Below are 13,979 nucleotides of genomic sequence, written 5' to 3' on the forward strand. Positions count from 1 at the left end.
TCAGGGCTCTTCCAAAGCACCCAGTGACCAGGACCCCAACTCCCCTTAGTCCTAGACAGGTGACGTGCCCAGATGACCGCTCCTTGGTAGCACACTTGATGTCAATGTCTTCACAGGGAATAAAAGTGAGCTCGAGATTTTACTCGCCAAGCAGTTCTGTGCACACATAGAAGCCACAATGTCTTAATATTTATCCTGCTCTCTGAGAACATGCCCCTTCTACACCATACATCTAGGAATGTCCCACGGCATGCATAAAAATTCATATTTACATAAATTACAAACTAGGGGTTAATTATTCACCTAATACTGACTAAAGATTCACTACAGAATTCTCTTAAATGCCAAGCCTCTCTATAGTCATTTATTACAACTCCGTTTTTAATATATTTCATGAATACACATATTCCATAAAGCAAAATACATACACACGGTCTGTATGTTACATCAGTTTTTTTTGTTGTTGTTGTTACATCAGTTTTAAGCCTGTGACATTTAAGGCCTGTCTTCGGGAGGACGAGATCAGTCTCTCTACCAGTTCATTTAGAATTGACGAACTCTGTCGTCACAGCCCAGCCACTGAGTCCTCTCTTCTAAGGTTCGATCCAGGAAGCAGGGGATTTGAAGGGTTTGGGTGCAATTTCCGTCACATTACAAGAGCCTTCAGGTAAAGTCTTGAACAGCATTCCAGAGATCACCCCTCTCTAGAGACCTGTTAGGATGGATGAGACTTTCCTCGGGGGAACAGTGGGTACCGATTTGTGCGGCTCGGGGCCGCTGAAGTCTAGGGCCGAGCGCTGTGCTCGTCTAACCCCAACCCTGAGACGCTGAAATGAAGACGGTCGTGACCGGCAGGGCTCCCCCCGCGACCCTTCCTTCTCGCTCCCCCGGTCCCGCCATCCCCGGCCCGCCCGGGGCCTCGCCTCCTCCGTACTCACTGAAGGCTGCCGCCGGCAGGTCTGGCCGCTGCCTCCATCCCCTCCATCCCCGGGGAGACCAGGCCCTCCTCTCGCCCCTCTCCCTCCCGGGCCCGCGGCGGGGAGCAGGGCGCGCGGGCTCCGGCCCGGGGCTCGGGGAGTGCGGCCCGCAGGCCTCGGCTCTCGGGGCGCGCCCGGCTCGGCTCCGGGCTCTGCTGGCCGCCCCGGGGTCCGGGTGGGGTCGGAACCGGGCAGCCGCCCCGCGGGCCGCGGCCTCCCTCCAGGTCCGGGGAGGGGACGCAGGGTCGGACGGGGAGGGCGCGGGAGGGCAGGAAGCGGCATGGGCGGCTACCTCATGGCTCGGCCACGGAGGGGGTGAGAGGCCAAGCCCGGCGCCTCCCCCGGCTGGGACGGGAAGAGGGAGCGGGAGAGCAGAAAGGAGGCGCAGCGGAAGGGGCTGGAGGAGCAGCCCTCGCTCCCACCCCGCCCCGCCGCCCCGCGCGCTCCCCGGGGCCCGGGGCCCAGTCCCCAGAGCCCTGCAGGGCCGCCCCTCCCGGGACCGTGCAGACGTCTAAGCCGCCGGCCCAGCCGCGAGCTCGGGGCCTCGGACGGGGCGGGGCGGCCTTCCGTGCCGCCGGACCTCACCCCTCCCGGCCCGGGTCGCCCCGTCCGCCGGGAGGGCGCTCGCAGCCCAGGCTTCGGGGAGAGCGCGGCGGTGAGACGCGGCTCCACGTGAGCCAAAGCTGCGGAAACACCGCGCTCTCCCCCGAGCTTCGCGGCGAGGCGTGTAACCCTACACCCGGGGCGCGGGGGCGGAGGGGGGAGGCTCGGCCTGCGGCTGGCGGCTGTCGGGGTGGAAGCCGAGGAATGCCCTTTGTCTGGACAACTTTTCCGGAGGAGGCGCCCTCTCCCAGGGGCTGTCTCCTTGGAGGTCAAGGTCATTTGTTTCCGCTTTCTAGCAGCGCGAGGGGGCACACGTGGTGGACGCGAGTCCCCTCTTCTTGTGCAAAGGGGAGAGCCAGGTGCCTGCATGGCCAGACGCCTTGGAAAGGGACCGGTTCTGGGGGGACTCTGGGGACTCCTGAAGGCCCCTTGTCACTTTTCCCAGACCTGGCAGGAAGTAGTAATAGCTGCAAAGGACTTGACCTGCAGCGGTGGCCCAAACCAAGGGAGCACGCTTTCTCTTTCCACCCAGGGGGAGGGAACGGAGCCCCAACTATTTCCAAACCTATTTCTCCACAACAAACTATAAGAGAATTAGGACCCAGGAGATTCCGGAAATCTCTACAAAGGGAAAGTGCTGATCATCTTTCCGACTGCTAACAAGCTTCACTGTCCAGCGCCCGTTGCTCTCTGTTTGCACTGAGGCAGTAGAGTCACCATCTAGGTGACAGACCTAGCTGCCTACCATGAGGACCGCAGCGTGCGGACTGCTGCGCAGAGGGTATGGAGTGTCAGGGAAGGATGGGAAGGAGGCCTGCCCTTGAGTGAGTAAGAGTTACTCTGCACAAAGCGGGGAAGAGGGCATCTGGGCAGGACAAGGCATCCAGGCCTGAGAGCGGCTGTTTGGGGAGCTGTCTGTGGGTGGAGTAACCTTTGCTAATTTAGGCACCTGGAAGATTATCTAGGGCACACCCTCAGTGTTACAGAACAGGCCCAAGGTCACACAGGTGGTCTCCAGGGTCCTGGGTTGTGCTCTTGCAGCTAGCCCCACCCTCCACCCCCATAATTCCCACAGCAAGCAGTTCCTCCAACAGGGACTTACCATTCTGTGCTGTAGTACTGATCACTTCATAATACAGTAACTGGTACCATTTATGGAGGGCATTCTATCACCTGGCATTGCTGCAGCCTTAAGAGATGGATACTATTTCCTGTCTTCTTTGTACAGATGAGGAAACTGTAGTTAGGTGATCTGTCCCAGGTCGCAGAGCTGATAAGTCCAAGACCCTCTCCATTAACCACCCAGAACAATGCTGTTGCCAGCATTCCGCATATTCAACATGAAAAGATTTTGTTTAAAAACATAAAAAAAAAATTGTGAAGTACTGTGATAGTCGGATTATGTTGTTGCTATGGTCCGGCCCTTCCTTTCTGGATCATCTCTGCCTCCTTCTTCTGCCAGCCCAGATAAAATCCTGTAAACCTCGAAAGACTCCTTCCTCACCTCCGTGCACAAAGTCAACCCTACAAACAATACTATTACTATTATTGGGGACCTGTTATGAGCCAGAGTCTGAACCCAGTTCTGTCCAGGTCCAAGACACTCTGCCTTGCTTCTTCCTTTCAGAGTCACTGCTTTGGAGCTCAGAGTCTTAGAGATTTCAGTTCCACGACTTCTGCTCCCCGCCTCCCCCAGAAGTTAATGATCTGTAAGGTAAGTTTCTGAAAGTTCTAGCAAAGGCTTAGTATTTAAAGGAAACCTGCCCTCAGCCTGTTTAACATGCAAATATTCACCTTCAGTATACTCATTAAATTTGTTATTTTGCAATAAACAAGGGGATGAAGTGTCACAGCTATACAGAGGCTTTAACAGGCACCTGTAGGAGACGTAAGAGACACGAGTTTGATCCCTGGGTCGGGAAGATCCCCTGGGGAAGGAAATGACACCCACTCCAGTATTCTCGCTGGGAGAATCCCATGGACAGAGGAGCCTGATGGGCTACAGTCCATGGGTAGCAGAGAAGTTGACATGACTGAGTGTCTGAGCACACAGCACATAGGTCCTAAAAACACCATAAGCCGATCCTTAGAATGCTCTTAAATGATCGTGGCACTCGCATGTCTCAGGGCATGTCCCATTCATCTGGATTCTGTTTGGCTCAGCAAATATTTCTTGAGCTCCTACTGTGTGCCAGGCGCTGGGGAGACAAAATGTAGTACCCACAAATCCTGCCTTTGAGGAATTTCTGGTCAACTCAGAGTGGGGCAGTGCCTAAACTGTGTATGAGTGGTTGCATCAAGGTGAGCACAGGGTGGTGTGGGTCGTTTACAGGAATAGCTAGACTGAGATGCGTGCTGGGTGGTCGGGGAGGTGTCAGGGCGAGCTGGGTCTTGCAGAACGAGCAGGAATTAGCCAGACAGAGGGGGAGGAGTGGGAGAGGCAAGTCAGAGGAGGAGGGATTAGCATAAACACTGGCATTGAGGTGCGAAACTGCCTGGTTTAAGTGTTAAATATAAAGGTTAATCTGGGAAAGTCTAGGGGTGGGGGTGAGGCTGCAGAACAAGGGTGGTGGGGCCTGGTTGAGGGCTCTAGGTCCCCGGTAAGGCGCTAGGACCCCGTCCTTTGAGGTGAGAGTCCCTGGAAGGTGGTCTAATCTGGGCCTTAGCCTTGAGGACCTTTCAGGGCTGGGGAACTGCCTTACCTCCTTGAGTATCAGTCTTTCATTACCACCCTTTGGAGAGGAATCTACGAGGAACCCAAATGTAGAGTAAATAGCAGTCACAGAGCCCCCCTCCTCCTTTTGGATCACCTAGGGAAGTCTCCCTCCCCCTTAGCCTGGATGAAAACACAAGCTTCACTCCTCCTCTCCACCCTCCCCCAATGGGCTCTGAACACTCAGTTTGAATAGGGAGCCTTGTGGGTTGTGGAAGTAGGGATTTCCCTTAGGATGGAGGGAAAGGGTGAGCTAGTCCTTCAAGGTCCCTCCCTTAGAGCAGGTGGAGTCGAGTGGGAAAGGGTGGGAGGGACGCCTCTGTCATCCCTCCCCTTACTGCCTGCAGGAGTGTGTCCAGCTGGAGATCTGCCTTTCCTGTCCTCATCAGGGGGCACTAGTCCAGGAGCACTAGGGCATCTGATCCTGGCGACCCCCCTCGTGATACTGTTCACAGTCCCAGGGCCTCCCCCTCGGACCCTGTTTTTCCTTCCAGCAGAGTGTCAGGACTGGTTTCCCATGTACCCGCCTCTCCCTTGATAGGAATCCTGCTGTTTCCCAGGGTCCAGTCTACCCAGAGCTCATGTAGACCCTCCCAGGACACTGCTGAAAAGGCTGATTCTGAGGTCTCACCCTTGGGGATTCTGATTCCTTAGTTGGAGTTAGGCCCAGGAATGTGTTCCCTAACAAGTGTCCTAGGTGATTTTGAGGCCAGTGTGAAGAAGCAGAAATCCTCAGCTTAAAACTCAGAGTCCTTTGTATGGTACAGCAGTCCCTCTAGCCTCAGTTCTCACCACCCCGAGAACCTGTCCAGCCCACCCACCATATTGGATTGCTTCTAGTTCCCCCGACTGGCTCATGTCTCCTCGCCTTTGCCCAGTCTCTCCTTCAGCCTGAAACACGCTGCTTCACACCACACACACATACACACATCCCAACCCAACTTGGCTGTCTCCTCCTAGACCGTCCACACTCAGCTCAACTGGAGCCTCTACAGAGACACCTTCCTCGACATCCTGTGCTGTCCTCCCGACCTGGATTAGTGCACCCCTGACCCGCTTCTGCCCGAGCACTTATCACTCTGAGTGGTCAGCCTCTGACACCTCACAGTGCTTCCTGCTCCTCAACCTCGTTCCTGGCTCCAACACACTCCCAGCACATAAAAGCTACTGACTAGAGGCCACGTAGTTAAAATGACAGAAAAAAAATCCCTGTCGGGTAAGGATGCCTAAGAGCAGAACAGGGGGCTGCTCCTGCTCAGTGGATCAAGGTCATCTCCAAAGGATGTGGTTCATTCCCTCAGTGTGGCCCATCCTGCCCCAGGGCCTACAAGATAGTAGGCCACGGGCAGGGTGAGGACCGGCCTCCGGCCTTCATGACTCCCACTTACACCTGATGCTCCTGCCCGCCTCGCTTTTCCCTCAAATGGCCACTGATCCCAGACAGTGGTGTGGCCCTTACACTTCAATTCTGAGTAAGCCTGGAAATTTGCAGATAAAATAGCTCTCAGAAGAAGAAATAGATGGGGAAGAGGAGAGGAGAAAAGCACGCGAGAGAAGCAGGTAAATCTAGGTGGAGAGAAGATGCCTGGTACAGTCAGGCAACATGACAGCTGGGCACCTCCAGAGAGCAACCACCTAGGTTTCTAGTCATGCCACTCCACACACACTAACACACACGTATACACACGCATGGGAACACATGTATGCCATGTTCTCCTTTGCCACGCTTGCCTGAGTTGACTAAGACTCAGGAAGAGCAAAGGCGTGGTTCCTACCTGGTCAGCCCGCACCGCTCCCCGGGGCAGGCAGGTGGGGAGCTGCCGGGATGGGACGGGCCTGCCCTGGAGACACTGACAGCAGACTCCTCTGCTCTGGAGGCCCACTCGCCCTGCACCCACCCTGAGTCTGCCAGGCATCTGCTCCCATGCGAGAGACACTGTAGCTTTTCATTTCGTAATCCTAATCACCAGGAAATGATTGGGCTTAGGCAAATGTTCTAATACTCTCCCTCCGACTCCCCGACTCCCCATGCCTGCTCAGTGGGAGGCCACCATCAATAAGAGGAGAGACCCCTAGCTCTCACCTGTCTGCCAATAGCCATGGTCATCGTGGCCACACTGATTTTTCTCGTTAACAAAATGAGAGCAGATGCAGGGGGAAAGATACTGGAGGTTGACCGAGCACTGGAGTCATGTCAGTGACAGCTTTTGATCTTGAGAAAAGACAGTGTTCAGTTCTATGTGATAATTCGATTAAGACATATGAGAGACTCTGAAAGCCTCACGGCTTTTCTGCTGCAGATGGAGCCCTTTCTAGCCCCCCAGGCTCTGCAGTCCCTCATCCTGTGGGGGTTCCTGTCCCCCGTCCCCTCCTGCCCCCACCAGCCTGGGAGGTTTTGCTGGAGACGCAAATGAGCCTCTAGAGAGCCTCTTTCTAAGCAAACACCCTCTGCTTCCGGGGTCCCTCGGACAGTTTTTCCCCCTGTGTTAAACGAAAGTATGTGGTGGGTGAGGTGTAGAGGAAAAGGCCCAAATTTGCCAAGCCCAGGATTAGACTCCGGCGACCTGGGTTCCGGTCTGGACTAGATCCCCTTGTGGGTCTAAGCCTTGGTCACTCTGAGTTGTTTCCTTACCTGGAAGTGTCAGGCTGGACTAACAGGTCCCCAGCTAAGCTTCTCAGAACCCCAGGGCCCCGTGAGACGTGAACAGGTCTCCCGTGAAAGAGATTTCAAGTCCAGTAAATCTGGGCAATAATGCATGCCATCTCACCCTCCTGGCAGTTCGTTAGGCCCAAAGGCATTTCACAGGCTCAGCCATGTCCTGAAAACAAAACAAGACTAAACCAGTTTACCTTTGCTTAACACTGCCTTTCTCAAAAGTAAATGACCACAGAAGCTGTTTCCCCACCCCACCCCCAACATAGCAATTAACATCCTGGGGAACACACTTTGGGACACCCTGGACCAGACAACGTCTCAGGTTCCTTCTTGTCGGGATGGTCTGGGCCTCTTGACCTGGAGGGGAGGAGCAGGCAGCTGCTATGCAGCAAATTCTAGGATCCTGTAAACAGGTCCAGGCTGCAAGCGGAAAAGACTTACTCTGGGGGCAAGTGACAGCCCATCCCAACTTAATTTTACTTTATTTTTTAAGAAAACCTAACGCCAAAAGGAGTTAGAGACCAAAAAAGGGGACACTTTCTTTTAAAAAATTCTCAATTTCCATTCCAATTCTTTGGCAGTTTAAGTAAGTCAGTTCACCTTAAAACTAACAGCCTCAGTTTGCCCATCTGAGAAAAGGGAGAGCAAGGGAGACTTGGCTGAACTCACTCAACATTAATCCTCAGAACAGGATTTCCCAACCTGGGTCCCCAGACACCTAATTGGGAGGGGAGCATAAGTTACCACCCATATTTCTCTCTTTCTCTCTCTTTAGTCGCTAAGTCGTGTCCAGCTCTTGCAACCCCCTGTACTGTAGCCAGGCTCCTCTGTCCATGGGATTCTCCAGGCAAGAATACTGGAGTGGGTTGCCATTTCCTTCTCCAGGGGATCTTCCTGACCCAGGAATCGAACCCAGTCTCCTGCATTGCAGGCAGATTCTTTACCAACTGAGCCATGAGGGAACCTGGGGTCCCCAGACACCTAATGGGGAGGGGAGCATAAGTTATCACCCATATTTAAAGAAGTCTAATGGAAATGATACATTTACCATGAGAAGTGTCTTTGCTTTTGACTAGTATTGTATCAGCTGAGTATGACAGTGTTGGTTGCCAAGGGGACAAGGATTATTATGCAATAAATGTGGTTGGTTTGTTGGACAAAACTTTTATAGACTTAAGGATCACAGAAATAATAAAAGGATTGGCTGGTAATCAAAGGGTTACAAGCTACTGACTTAAGAGATTGGGTCTAAAACCAGTTTTAAGAGCTGTGGTGGAGAGTGAAGGAGCGGACAGGATCTGGAGGAGGTTAGGGTGTTACTTTGTATAGAAGAACTATACAACAAAGATCTTCATGATAACCACAATGGTGTGATCAGTCACCCAGAGCCAGACATCTTGGAATTCGAAGTCAAGTGGGCCTTAGGAAGCATCACTATGAACAAAGCTAGTGGAGGTGATGGAATTCCAGTTGAGCTCTTTCAAATCCTAAAAGATGATGCTGTGAAAGTGCAGCACTCAATACATCAGCAAATGTGGAAAACTCAGCAGTGGTCACAGGACTAGAAAAGGTCAATTTTCATTCCAATCCCAAAGAAAGGCAATGCCAAAGAATGTTCAAACTACTGCACAATTGCACTCATCTCACATGCTAGTAAAGTAATGCTCAAAATTCTCCAAGCCAGGCTTCAACAGTACATGGACTGAGAACTTCCAGATAATAAAGCTGGATTTAGAAAAGGCAGAGGAACCAGAGATCAAATTGCCAACATCTGTTGGATCATCAAAAAAACAAGAGAGTTCCAGAAAAACATCTACTGCTTTATTGACTACACCAAACCCTTTCACTGTGTGGATTATAAAAAACTGGAAAATTCTTTAAGAGATGGGAATACCAGGCCACCTTACCTGTCTCCTAAGAAATCTGTGTGCAGACCAAGAAGAAACAGTTAGAACCAGACATGGAACAACAGACTGGTTCCAAATCGGAAAAGGAGTACATCAAGGCTGTATAGTGCCACCCTGCTTATTTAACGTCTATGCAGAGTACATCATGTGAAATATCAGGTTGGATGAAGCACAAGCTGGAATCAAGATTGCCAGGAGAAATATCAATAACCTCAGACACGCCGATAACACCACCCTTATGGCAGAAAGCAAAGAGGAACCAAAAAGCCTCTTGATGAAAGGGAAAGAGGAAAGTGAAAAAACTTTCCTCAACATTCAAAAAACTAAGATCATGGAATCCGGTCCTATCACTTCATGGCAAATAGATGGAGAAACAATGGAAACAGTGACAGACTTTATTTTCTTGGGCTCCAAAATCACTGCAGATGGTGACTGCAGCCATAAAATTAAAAAGATGCTTGCTCCTTGGAAGGAAAGCTATGACCAACCTAGACAACATATTCAACAGCAGAGATATTACTTTGCTGACAAAGGTCTATCTAGTCAAAGTTATGGCTTTTCCAGTAGTCATGTATGGATGTGAGAGTTGGACTATAAGGAAAGCTGAGCACTGAAGAATTGATGCTTTTGAACTGTGGTTTTGCAGAAGACTCTTGAGAGTCCCTTGGACTGCAAGGAGATCCAACCAGTCAACCCTAAAGGAAATCAGTCTTGAATATTCATTGGAAGAACTGATGCTGAAGCTCCAATACTTTGGCCACCTGATGTGAAAAACTGACTCATTAGAAAAGACCCTGATGCTGGGGAGGATTGAAGGTAGGAGGAGAAGGTGACAACGTAGGTTGGATGGCATCACCGACTCAATGGACATGAGTTTGAGCAAGCTCCAGGAATTGGCAATGGACAGGGAAGCCTGGCATGCTGCAGTCCATGGGGTCGAAAGAGTCAGACATGACCAAGTGACTGAACTGAACTGAACTGACCTTAGGGTGTTCACAGGGAAGATGTCGCCTCCAAGGAGCCCTGGGGGACATCTGGGGTTTGTGTGCAGAGGAGTGTTTAGTGTTTGTGTGTATGAGGGACTGTGACACAGTGGCCCCTTTCAGAGCTTGCTGGAGAAGAGTCTCAGTAGGCTGGGTCAGGGTGTGAGGTGCTACGTTTACTGAGCTGAGGAGAGAAGAGTGCCCACGTGGCCAGTGGGCTCAGGGATCAGGTCAAAGTGGATTCTGTATACATTCTTAGAAGGCCTTCGTCAGTGCCAGTGTCTGAGGGTTTGCAGGCCCTTGAAAGCTCTGATTTTGTGTGTGTAAAGTCCTATCCCATTGGGCCCCTCACCGCCCTTTCATGAGCAGCCACATCTGGAAAGGTTCTCTGCTTGTTTCATGGCTGTTTACTTCCGCCCCATAGATGCCCTCACCCAGAATCACCCCTCTACTCTCCTGCTCCCCTTTCTCCCCCTCGGGCCTCTCAACCAACGTCTCTCCCACAAAGTCCGGCTCCATTTCTGCAGCAGGGTTGGGAACTGTGCTCTGGGACTCGTCTCCGCACCCAGGAAAGCGGTGGTGAAAATCATGGTTGGTAGGTCTCTGTATGTCATGAGAAAGCTGCTTAGCTTTTAAAACTTCTTCAGTATGGAACATCTAAGACAAAAACTTTCTCTTGCTAATATTGATATTGCTAATGATATCTCTCACCTAGAGTTTTGGCCATTTCTGTGAAGATTTAGATGAAACAAGGAGAACTGTGGTGGATTCCATTTGCCCCAGGATCTGAGCCCGGTTGCTGGCTTTAGCTAATTGGCCAAGCTGAACGGGAATTTTTTCTAGGGTGTTGAGAACAAAGCATTTTGGAGTGTGAGTGTGTGTGTGTGTGTGTGTGTGTGTGTGTGTGTGTAATTATGTCAAATGACCTGATAAATGAATGCATAAATTGGAATGGGGAAGTTAGTCATTAAAGTATAGGGGAAAACGTGAAAGACTTTGAAATGATCCCCGAACATCATTGGATGTACTGTCTATGCATCCTTTCAGGTTATCTGAGCTGTTTTATAATTCTATAAATTGTAGTAAAGTGGATAGTAATGCAAATGATTTTTGTCCTGAGAAGTGACGGTTGTATTTGTAGAACTGACTTATGAATATTGACCAATTTTGCTGATTTTGCATTTGTTTATAAATTTTCCCCACATTCCAGATGTCTGTATATTTATCTGTGTTTTAGATTCTTCTTTGAACAGGTTATAACACTATACTGGTTTTCTGATTAATGACAAAATCTCTGACATGTTTGCATTTTATAACTCTATGAAAGACATGACTATCCCTCTTAAAAACTATCTTCGATGTGTCCACAGAGAAAGGGCCATGTGAGGATACAGTGACAAAGCCGCCATCTGCAAGCCAAGCAGACAGGCTTCCAGAGAAACCAAATCTGCTGACACCCTGATCTGTACTACCAGCTTCTAGAACAATGAGACATATATTTCTGTTATTTAAGCGCCCCAGTGTGTGGTATTTTGCTATGGGAGCCCTAGCAACCAAGACAGTTTACCCAAATTGTTTATCCATTCTCTTGTTAATGGACATTTGGTTGTTTCATTTTTTTTTCAATTATGAATAAATAAAGCTGCTCCTAACATTTATGTACAAAAATTGTGCTTGTGTGCTAAGTCACTGCAGTTGTGTTCGACTCTTTGTGACCCTGTGCACTGTAGCCTGCCAGGCTCCTGTGTCCATGGGATTCTCCAGGCAAGAATACTGGATTCGGTTGCCATGCTCTCCTCCGGGGGGGGGTCTTCCCAACCCAGGAATCGAACTGGTACCTCTTATGTCTCCTGCATTGGCATGTGGGTTCTTTACCGCTAGCGCCACCTGGGAAGCCCATACAAAAATTATCCTTGGCCAAATTAATTCAATTCATGTTTTCAACTAATATTTCTTCCTATAAGCTAAGCATTATGGTTGGACAATCAGGACAGAAAAGCAGATGGCATCCTTGCCCTCAAGAACAGTCTAGAATGGAAAAATTTGTAATGGTGGGTGCGTCTGTGCTCAGTTGTGCCTGACTCGTTGTAACTCCAAAGACTGTAGCCCACCAGACTCCTCTGTCCATGGGATTTCCCAGGCAAGAATACGGGAGTCGGTTGCCATTTCCTTCTCTGGGAGATCTTCTCGACCTAGGGATTGAACCCACGTATCCTGCATTGCAGGCGCTGAGCCACTGGGGGACAAGAGAGCTGAGAGCTGCCAACCAGAGACATTGCTCACAGCACGCCCATACCTGTGCCCCACACCTGTGCCTTCACACCTGTGCCCCAGACCTGTGATGCAAACCTTTCCTTAGACCGGGATCTGGCTGGTGCACTTCTGCATCCCCCATAGTCCACCCTGCATGCCATTCGGCTCACTTTTCCACACGTGTTCAGACAGCTGTTCTTCCAGGACTGTGGTGAGCTTTTCTTCCTGAGGTTAGAAGGATGAGACAGCCCCTCACTGATGCAGCTGGTCTCTGCACCACAGCTGATGCTCTTTCCTTCTAGATGCCCCTCATCATCAGTTTTCAGCTCTCCCAGCCTCAGAGGCTAGTCTGGTGATGTGACCCTGATCTTACCCCCAAGGAGCCTGGGCCCTGGTCACCATGTCCTTGGACTGAGGTTTCAGTATCTCTCCATTTACACCACAAATGAGCAAAGGGGTAGCAAGGGTACTCAGATCACCTGTGTTAAAAAAAAAGACAAAAAAAAAACCTTTCTTTCCAGAAAAAGGACAAAAGTATGACAAGCAGATATAAAGATGAATGAAGGGACTCCTCAAGATGGGAGAGGCGTAGGTGGACATTGAGTCCATCTCTCTCCATGGATGCATCAGGAATATACCTTCAGACACAGAAGATCTTGCGGAACACTAGCTGAGAGCGGGCAGGGGTCCCTGACCACTGGAAAGAAATATATATATATATATATATCCACGCAAGACTGGGTAGGACCAAGGAAGGAGGGGGAAAGAGGAGAATGAGCAGCTGGACCCGTGTCCAGGGACGGGAGAGCTGAAAGTGTGTCAGTCGCTCAGTTGGATCTGGCTCTTTGCAACTCTATGGACTGTAGCCCACCAGGCTCCTCTGTCCGTGTAATTTTCCAGGCAGCAATACTAGAATGGGTAGCCATTCCCTTCTGCAGGGGATCTCCCCAACCCAAGGATCGAACCTGGGTCTCTGGTATTGCAGAACATTCTTTACCGTCCCAGCCATCAGGAGGAACTGAAGCAGGGGTCAAATCCCCACATGGGACAAGGATCTGGGACAGCGGAAAAGGATTTGAGGCTGCTGGAAAGTGCAGCGGCTGATCTATATAACAGTCTGAATGGAAAGAAAACCACAGACAATCCTTGCCACAGCCCTATGTATCCTGGACAGGGATGCAAGTCCTCTGGAACCTGTAGTGGCTGGGAGCTGGAGTGCAGGGATTGGAGAGCAATCCTAGGATGAGGTCTGCAGTTGATTGTGGGAAAACGGCCCGAGGGGACATGAGGGAGGAGATCCCGGCGGGGAATACCTTTGGAGGAAAGCAGAGCAGCCAGGGAGGCAAGGTGATGCTGCTGAGTCACTGTAGCTTCTTTCTGCAGACCAGCGCTGATCGTTGACCAATAGAGAAAGACCCCGGGGAGGGTAGCCCTTCAAGTGCCCAATGCACTGAGCAATAGAGAAGGACCCCAGCCAGGGATTTGCCTTGGAAACAAACTGAACTCATTCTGTTGTTTTTAAGATTGCATCCAAGTATTGCATTTTGGACTCTTGTTGACTATGAGGGCTACTCCATTTCTTCTAAAGGATTCTTGCCCATAGTAGTAGATATACTGGTTATCTGAATTAAATTTGCCCATTCCCATCCATTTTAGTTCACCAATTCCTAAAATGCCGATGTTCATTCTTGCCATCTCCTTTTTGATCACTTCCAATTTACCTTGATTCATGGACCTAACATTCCAGATTCCTATGCAATACTATTCTTTACAGCATCGGACTTTACTTTGATCACCAGACACATCCACAACTGGGTATCATTTCCGCGCTGGCTCAGCCTCTTCATTCCTTCTGGAGCTATTTCTCCACTCTTCTCTAGTAGCATA

At 50.4% G+C, this 13,979-nt stretch overlaps 2 protein-coding genes across 13 annotated transcripts in view; one reads left to right on the plus strand and one right to left on the minus strand.

Annotated features, from left to right (window-relative positions):
- Nucleotides 1–2,793, minus strand: part of KIAA1614 (KIAA1614 ortholog) — a 44,324-nt gene extending 41,531 nt beyond the window's left edge. For 7 of the 9 annotated variants that reach the window (XR_015143178.1, XR_015143179.1, XM_086343516.1 and 4 more), the window contains exon 1: nt 939–1,072. Coding sequence is in view for 5 of the 9 variants with exons in the window: in XM_086343516.1 (XP_086199642.1) it covers nt 939–985 (47 nt within the window). In the remaining 4 variants the exon portion in view is untranslated. Of the gene's footprint in view, nt 1–428; nt 566–938; nt 1,073–2,682 lie in introns of those variants that run through there. The other 2 variants (XM_086343515.1, XM_086343514.1) reach the window with 2 other exon arrangements.
- LOC147356271 (uncharacterized) lies at nt 525–11,507 on the plus strand. Of its 4 annotated transcripts, none has more exons than XR_015143180.1 (3): nt 525–667; nt 3,208–3,294; nt 11,210–11,507. XR_015143180.1 is itself a non-coding variant. In XM_086343522.1 (3 exons), exons 1-3 carry the CDS (start codon nt 833–835, stop codon nt 11,234–11,236), a joined length of 483 nt encoding a protein of 160 aa, XP_086199648.1. In that variant the 5' UTR covers nt 709–832; the 3' UTR covers nt 11,237–11,507. The 4 variants fall into 4 exon arrangements, 1 of the variants encoding a protein (XP_086199648.1); XM_086343522.1 differs by lacking the exon at nt 525–667 and adding an exon at nt 709–1,201; XR_015143182.1 differs by lacking the exon at nt 525–667 and adding an exon at nt 1,861–2,404.
- The last annotated feature ends 2,472 nt before the right edge of the window (nt 11,508–13,979 follow it).

This window comes from Bos grunniens, chromosome 16 (assembly GCF_055505025.1).
Source record: "Bos grunniens cultivar Pamir isolate PY7600 chromosome 16, Bosgru_T2T1.0, whole genome shotgun sequence".
Lineage (NCBI taxonomy): Eukaryota > Metazoa > Chordata > Mammalia > Artiodactyla > Bovidae > Bos > Bos grunniens.

Excerpts from the sequence above, each read along its gene's own strand:
- LOC147356271 (XM_086343522.1), top strand. The coding sequence starts at position 833 with ATGAAGACGGTCGTGACCGGCAGGGCTCCCCCCGCGACCCTTCCTTCT. Across the intron at positions 1,202-3,207 it reads GGGCCGCGGCCTCCCTCCAG|AGTCACTGCTTTGGAGCTCA; the intron begins GTCCGGGGAGGG and ends TCTTCCTTTCAG. Across the intron at positions 3,295-11,209 it reads AGAAGTTAATGATCTGTAAG|AGAAAGGGCCATGTGAGGAT; the intron begins GTAAGTTTCTGA and ends ATGTGTCCACAG.